The 6,815-nt window shown below is 40.8% G+C and overlaps 1 protein-coding gene across 2 annotated transcripts; it reads right to left on the bottom strand.

The window, feature by feature from the left end:
• Positions 1-236: 236 nt before the first annotated feature.
• thap7 (THAP domain containing 7) lies at positions 237-6,440 on the bottom strand. Of its 2 annotated transcripts, none has more exons than XM_031756613.2 (5): positions 6,366-6,440; positions 4,798-4,877; positions 3,248-3,385; positions 2,985-3,095; positions 237-1,755 (listed from the first exon to the last, which is right to left on the bottom strand). In XM_031756613.2, the coding sequence occupies exons 2-5, from the start codon at positions 4,875-4,877 to the stop codon at positions 420-422; spliced, it is 1,665 nt and encodes a 554-aa protein (XP_031612473.1). In that variant the 5' UTR covers positions 6,366-6,440; the 3' UTR covers positions 237-419. The 2 variants fall into 2 exon arrangements, with proteins under 2 accessions (XP_031612473.1, XP_039461364.1); XM_039605430.1 differs by having other exon boundaries at positions 6,379-6,424.
• Between the last annotated feature and the right edge of the window lie 375 nt (positions 6,441-6,815).

Genomic DNA, 6,815 nt, shown 5'->3' with positions numbered 1-6,815 from the left:
ATTTATGGGCTGTATAACATACAACAGCGGTCCCCAACCCCCGGGCCTCGGACCGGTACCGGTCCGTGAGTCGTTTGGTACCGGGCCGCGAGAGTTGAGGCTCAGGTGTGAAATGTATGGTTTTCAGGGTTTTATCGGTTTTCAGCGTTATTTTGTTATCGCTTTTATCGTTAACTCGGTTTTCCTGGGTCTTTTCACGTGTGTTATGAATAAATCTTCTTTTTTTCGGTACCGGCACTAGTTTTATTTTGTTGTATTCATCCGCGACACCTCATTGCCGGTCCGTGAAAATATTGTCGGGCATAAACCGGTCCGTGGTGCAAAAAAGGTTGGGGACCGCTGACATACAACACATTCAACCTGCTGCCAGATTGAAATGTGCAGTCACATTAAAATTATACAGATATATATAATTCTTGTTAGTTTCTAAACTCGGTGCTCAGTTGAAGGTGGAAACCCTCCAGGTGCTCTTTAAGTTTCATCCTTACATCGTCCCGTATTTCCACTAACGCACCATTTGAAACTGAATTCTGCTCACTGTATTGATCAGGTGACGACTCAACTCTGGACATGCCTCCGCTGCTCTCTGTTAAGTATTCCACACCTTTTAGATCCAGTTCGGACAAAAGAACGTTTTTTTCTTCACCGGCCACGTTCTCCATCGTGACAAAATGTTGCGGCTCATCGTCAGTCGGGACAGTCAACAAAATCACCTGCCCGTCAGCGCTGTCCTGTAACCATAACAGCTGGTGCTGCAGGTCGCAGTGATGATCCTGACTCGTCACGTCAGACTCTCCGTGACGTTTGTCAGAGAGCAGCAGCTTCTGCTGAGAGCCTAGATAATGCAAACTCTGCTCGTTAGTTTTAAGAAAGCACACTCCAGCTGAGACTATATGCTGAACACCTGGATTTTGCAACAAAACTTGGGAACTTGTTACACTGGTATCACTGGTTTCTACGTCTTTCCAGGTTGTTTCTTGCTGCCTATCTATCTGTATGTGATCCACATTTTCAGCTGTGTCACAGGAGCTTGTTGCAACATTTCTCTGGGTGTTCGGTGAGTCCTCATGCTCCAAATGCCCACCACTCTGCCCCTGCCCTTTTCCACAGTACAAACAGTTTGCCTTGTCTGTCTCAGACCAGCTACTGGACTCTGGTAGAAAATTACATCCTGTCTCCATTTGATCAACACATTTGTCCTCAATCAACTTTATATCTTTGGATTTAGCTTCATTCTCCTCTAGGTCAGGATCTCCTTTGTGCCGTCTTTCTTCTCCCCCCTCTATGCAGCTTCCCCTGTTTTTGCAACCATTCTGTGACAGAAGCAGAATGTGCTTCAGTCGTTTATCACGGAGCCTCAGCACGGTGCTCCGCAGACGGCTTTCCCTCCGCCTGGCTGCATGCAGTTGTCGTAGGGCTTTTTCCAAGCAGTCTACAACTTGGTCATAACGTCTCCTCCACAACAGGGGACAGAGCTGAGCGTAGCTGTGCTCCTTTGACAAGTAGAAGCCTGGAGGCGGGGGCAGACGTCTCATGTAACGTGACGGGGAAATGGGTCGAGACTCTGGAGGTGGAGGACCGAGTTCTTGCTGTGACAGCTGCTCCAACCCTGATGTTTCTTGAGAAAATCCAGGCATGTCTTGAGTAGTCTCCTCAGTGGATCCCACTGACTTTTCAACTGTGGGTTCTTCTGCAGTGTGATGCTGGTTGATCTCCTGATGTGTGCCATCCTGTGCTCCTGAGTGGGAACTCTTCCTGCAGAGAAAACTGTGACAAATGAGTTTTTCCTGGACAATAAAATAGCCACTAACACTACAGCTGGTGCTGTCTAGGAAATTATGGATGAGTGTATTATTTTCTATTTCTATTCAAACTGCAAATGCAGTAAAAGCATAAACTGAACAGTGTCAGTCATGGACCGGTCTGTGGACCTCAACATAACTGATACAGTGTGGAATCATCTTGACAGAGAACGAAACAGAAGTTATCTTTAAACACTAATATTAATGTGTGTTTGCACATCTTTCAATAATTTTTTGCAGCCTTTCCTGTTTTTCTAGAAATACATGAAGAAATGACTGATGGCTCAAAACTTTTACAGCACTGCAGGCTGTTACATTTAACATCTGTCACTACTGATTGCTTTTGATTCATTCACTATTTCACATCTATCTTTTCTTAAACATTTATTTTTCCTATTTTCTATTCTATTCACTATATCATTTCTATTTTTATGATTTATTTTTCTCTGTTCATTTTAATCATCGTGGCAAACCTTCATGCAGCATCACAGTTGTGACAGGATGCTAACATGGTTGATTTCCTCCCCCTGTTTTAACCCTGACTGCTATGCTGACAGATGTAATGTAACTGTAGGCCACACCCAGCTGGGCAGCCCTCTAAAAGAAGCTCTCCTTCCACTGGGGTTCAAAACTTTAGGCACTCTCATTCATCAACACCTGCTCATTATGGTTTTTCAGTATCGATATATTTACCCTATTCAGTGACCACTTATAGTCATCTCAGATGATTAAAGTAAATCCCTCATCTCATCACCTCAAAGAGCTGGTCCCAGATCAGCCAGCTGGTCTCAGATCTTTTGCATGTAGAGCTGGCCCCAGCACGTGCTCGGTGATCGAACCAAGAATCAGAGAGCTGCTGGAATTCTCATGTTTTCCTGATACTTGGCAACTAAAGTAACAATTTCTTAGTTTATTATAACTTATTATGTAATAATTATTATGCTAAATGACACAAAAAATCATTGCACTTTGATTTGCAGGTATAACTGATGCTCCAGTAACAGAATCAGAAGAATAAAAGCGAACGTTAGAGTTGGTCTGTTCCTTCACAGAGCATCCTTACAGAGTGGGAACTGAAGCAAAGACTATGTCTAAATAACTATAAAATAATGAATCAATTCAGGAGCTCAGAATCTGCTCACAGATGATGACAAACTATCAGCCTATGTGAGGTTTGATTACCTGACAGGGATGTTGTCTTCTTTTTGCTGCCTTCCTGCTCTTTTGTGTTTGGCTGCTGGAGAGAAATCGAATAAAGTAGGAACTGCATCTTCCTTTAGTCGTCTGATTCCACTGTGTGAAAGCGAAAGGGTCAAAAAAATACTTAGGCTGCTATCTTAACACTGCCATAACTAAAAACTACACCAGCAGTTAATAATAGAAAATTCTGGTTTTAGTTGAAGTAGTATCTGTAATCTGTGAAAGTCCAGCTGGTCGATACACACCTGCTTCCACTCAGCTCGAAACTCTCGGGTGGGAAGTGCTTTGAACAAAAATAGACAAAGTCTGTCTGAGGATCCCAGGAGTCTGCACGGTGAGAGTTACTGATCCAAAGGTTTCTCCGAGCCGCTCCTTTGGGTAACCTAGTCATCCACAACATCAGTCTGTGTTACATTAATCTTCCATTTCAGGTCAAGTTCAATAAAGATATTTCAAAGAAGATAACGTCATAACATCATCAGTACATCTCCATTTGAATGTGAATAACACTAGAGTCACACTGGGGACCTGGACACCATGACACAGCCAAATTTACTGCGACCACGTGCCATGAACTTCCTGTTGAAAACGTTGCTTTGACGATGGGGACCAGGTGTGTGACCACTCGCAGAGAGATACTGGTGCATCAAAACTCAACAGCAATGTGATGGAGTCCGTCTGCTGTCAGTCTGAATGGGGTCAAGGTGGCAGTTACAGCAGGTAAAATAAGTACTGAATTACTGTGTAATTTTAAAACTGTGTATATACTGTATATTCTGTGTATTTATTATCTCACTCTGCCTGTTTATGCCCTGTCCTTATCTTCAAAGTCATGCTGCTCTGTTGTATGTTAATTGGCCCTTGGGGATAAATAAAGTCTTTCTGATTCTGAACACGTCACCAATATGTATCGAACTGTCCATGCCTTTTTGCACCTCTCTTTCTTCTTCATGTGTTACTTTTTCCTTGTGTCATTTCTCATTATTACACATAACCTAATTTATGGACATCTATGGTTTGATTTCTTTGCATGTGTGGATTGGATGGGTTGTTACCAACATCTGGAGTGAATTTCACGTCAATAGCACCTTTACAAATATACTTAGTTAGAAATTTGGTTATGTATTCCTCACTTATTTTACCTGCTGTACATGCAATCTGTTTGTGATAACATGAGAATTAACTTTGTTGCTGCCTGATGTGTTTCTGTTTTGTCTGTATACACACAAGTTCACATTAACTACTTAGATTTATATTTCAGTCAGAACCTCATAGATTAGACACACATTCAGACAGGTTCCCTCCTACCAGGCAACCCGCGTACTCGCCTCGCGATTTAGAGTTTGAGGGTGTTGTACATGTTGTACATGTGGCTCAACAACTTGCAACCTCTTTCCAAATGTGAAAAATTAAATCAACAATTGATTTTTCTAGTTACAAGGAGGTTGGGCATTATTATCATTAACTGCTGTAACTTTCCACATATTGCTCAAATAAATTATTCTAATCATATTATAAAACCTACAAAGTACTGCAGCTAAACTCAGTTCATGTTTTCTGGTTCCAGTTTTACAGAGCTTAATATTAACTTTATTTTGACCTGAACGTCAGCCTTGTGTATTACTGAGTGAATATGAGAACAGGAGAAATATAGATGTGCAGATGATTTGTGAGCTTTTGAGTTCCTTTGTTTCATTCATGTCTCTAAATGTATGAAAGAGAGAATGTGAATAAAAACAATAATTTCAGTACTACACCCCGACCCAAACATTTACATCATGTGTAAAGTGCTCACTTATGAAAGGTGACGCCAGCATTTCGAGTCTCATGGTTGTCCCTCGATTTGCAACCACCTGCTGAACAATGTCTTGGCATCTGAAAGTAAAACAAAGAGTAGAAAAAGTAGAGAAATGGAGAGTTTATCATGGAAGGGGGTGTTAGTGAGCAGAAAACACATTTTACTGCTTAGAGATGGAGATTTTAATTTGCTTTTTTAGTCTTTTTGACCATCAGTGTCAATTGCTTTCTCTGCCTACCAGCTTTAAAATGGTAGAAAACATTTACTCTGTATCGTATCAACTGATAGGCAAGTAAAAAAAAAAAAAAATTAAAAAAAATTAAAGACGGATGTTTGAATTTTTGTATTTTTATTTTTCTCTTCCCAGCTCCTTAGTGTCCAACAACATTATGCATTCATTTGACAAAAGTCCCGTTTTCCATTGAAAAGCTGTTTCAGGCTAACAAATAGATTCATACCCATTCAACCAGCACTCGCTGTCTCAAGAGGGCATGCAGCATCCTACGAGACTGTACACACCCAGGACACCGGGTGTTTAAGCTGCTGCCGTCTGGCAGGAGGTTCAGGCTGCTGAGGTCCCGAACAAACAGACTCAAGGACAGCTTTTACAACAGGGCAATAGCCCTGATCAGTGCAAATAGCTGACCTGATTGGCTACCTGCCTGGACTTTTTTTAGGGGGAGGTAACAATGTTTAAAACAATAACAATAATAATATTTATATTTATAACAAGGTGCAATAATAATTAATGTGCAATAATAACAGTGTGCAATACACATACACTTATTCTTCTTTTTTATTTCTAAGTTAATATACTGTGTTGTGTTGTTTGTGTTGCGTTGTGATGTGTCATATCGTGTCGTGTTGTGTTATATGTAGTACCGACGTAGGACAGTTTTTCCAATTTCATTGTACTACTGTACTATGTATGACTGTGCAATGACAATAAAGAATTATCTTATCTTATCTTATTCTCCTGAATTGAAAGCTTGCAGTTTTTCATTTAAACGTTTCTCTAAATTTGAGTTACTTTTTTTTTAAAGGGGGGCAAGTCAAGCCTGTGTTGGTGTGTTGCCAACAATAGCATTAAGAATATGATTGATATCGAGAAGGATAGAAATGTTTTTGTTTCTATCCGCACTGTGATGTGACCCTACAGTTGTTCCAAACTCCATGCACTGCCCCCTCCTCATTCGTCCAATCACAGACTTGCTGATCGCGGTGTGCAGCATCGATACGTTTGCCCTACTCTGTGATCATCTCGGATATCTGAATCATACTTGACCAACCCAATTCCTCATGTAGCTTCAAACAATCGAATAAACTGACGGTGCAGGTTCAGGTACACATGACCGAGCCGCCTGTAGGCGCATTCACTCTGCCCACACATTACGTTACACTGGACATTTAACAGGGTTTTCTGCTGTTTCTGTAACGAGCAAGCGAAGGTACTAAAATGCTAAGCCGCCATTACGGAAGGTCTTGCTTTCGGTTGTTACGCATTTCAGTTCGCGGAAGTGCATATTATTTAAATAATAATAATATTAATAATAAAAAATATTAACCCTGGCTGTTGACCTCAGAATGATGGCTGATTTTTTTTTCCTTCTTTCTTCATCTTCCGCATCCTTCTTCTTCCTCCTCCCCTGCTCTGCCACTTTTACCGCCTTATGCCTAATGGTGGTTGCATTACTGCCACCTACTGGACTGGAGTGTAAAGCGTCCTTTCTGTGGGTCTGCCCCCACGAGTAAAATTTGAACTGCTGTCCTTATATAAAACCACCTCTCTCTCTCATACTTATCAGAGATGAGGACCAGACATAAACTCTGATGCATAAATTCTTCATATAGTCAGGCTGAATTATAATATCCTCAATTTTTACACTGGGTGCTTTCCTATTACTCTTAGTATTCATTTTAAATTTAAACAATATATTTACATTGTGTTGCAAAAAATAAAATATCTTGTCATTCTTTACAATATAAAGCACCATGAGGTGACTGCTATCATGATT

Source organism: Oreochromis aureus, linkage group 22, assembly GCF_013358895.1.
Source record: "Oreochromis aureus strain Israel breed Guangdong linkage group 22, ZZ_aureus, whole genome shotgun sequence".
NCBI lineage: Eukaryota > Metazoa > Chordata > Actinopteri > Cichliformes > Cichlidae > Oreochromis > Oreochromis aureus.
The sequence above is the reverse complement of the archived record's forward strand: the minus strand, read 5'-3'. Positions and strand labels throughout refer to the sequence as shown.

What these genes read in the sequence shown, in the direction of transcription:
- thap7 (XM_031756613.2), bottom strand. Translation starts at nt 4,877, where the DNA reads ATGCCAAGACATTGTTCAGCAGGTGGTTGCAAATCGAGGGACAACCAT. An exon ending in GCTGGCGTCACCTTTCATAA is followed by an intron (nt 3,386 to 4,797) that starts GTGAGCACTTTA and finishes GTGGATGACTAG; the next exon opens with GTTACCCAAAGGAGCGGCTC. An exon ending in TTCGAGCTGAGTGGAAGCAG is followed by an intron (nt 3,096 to 3,247) that starts GTGTGTATCGAC and finishes GCTTTCACACAG; the next exon opens with TGGAATCAGACGACTAAAGG.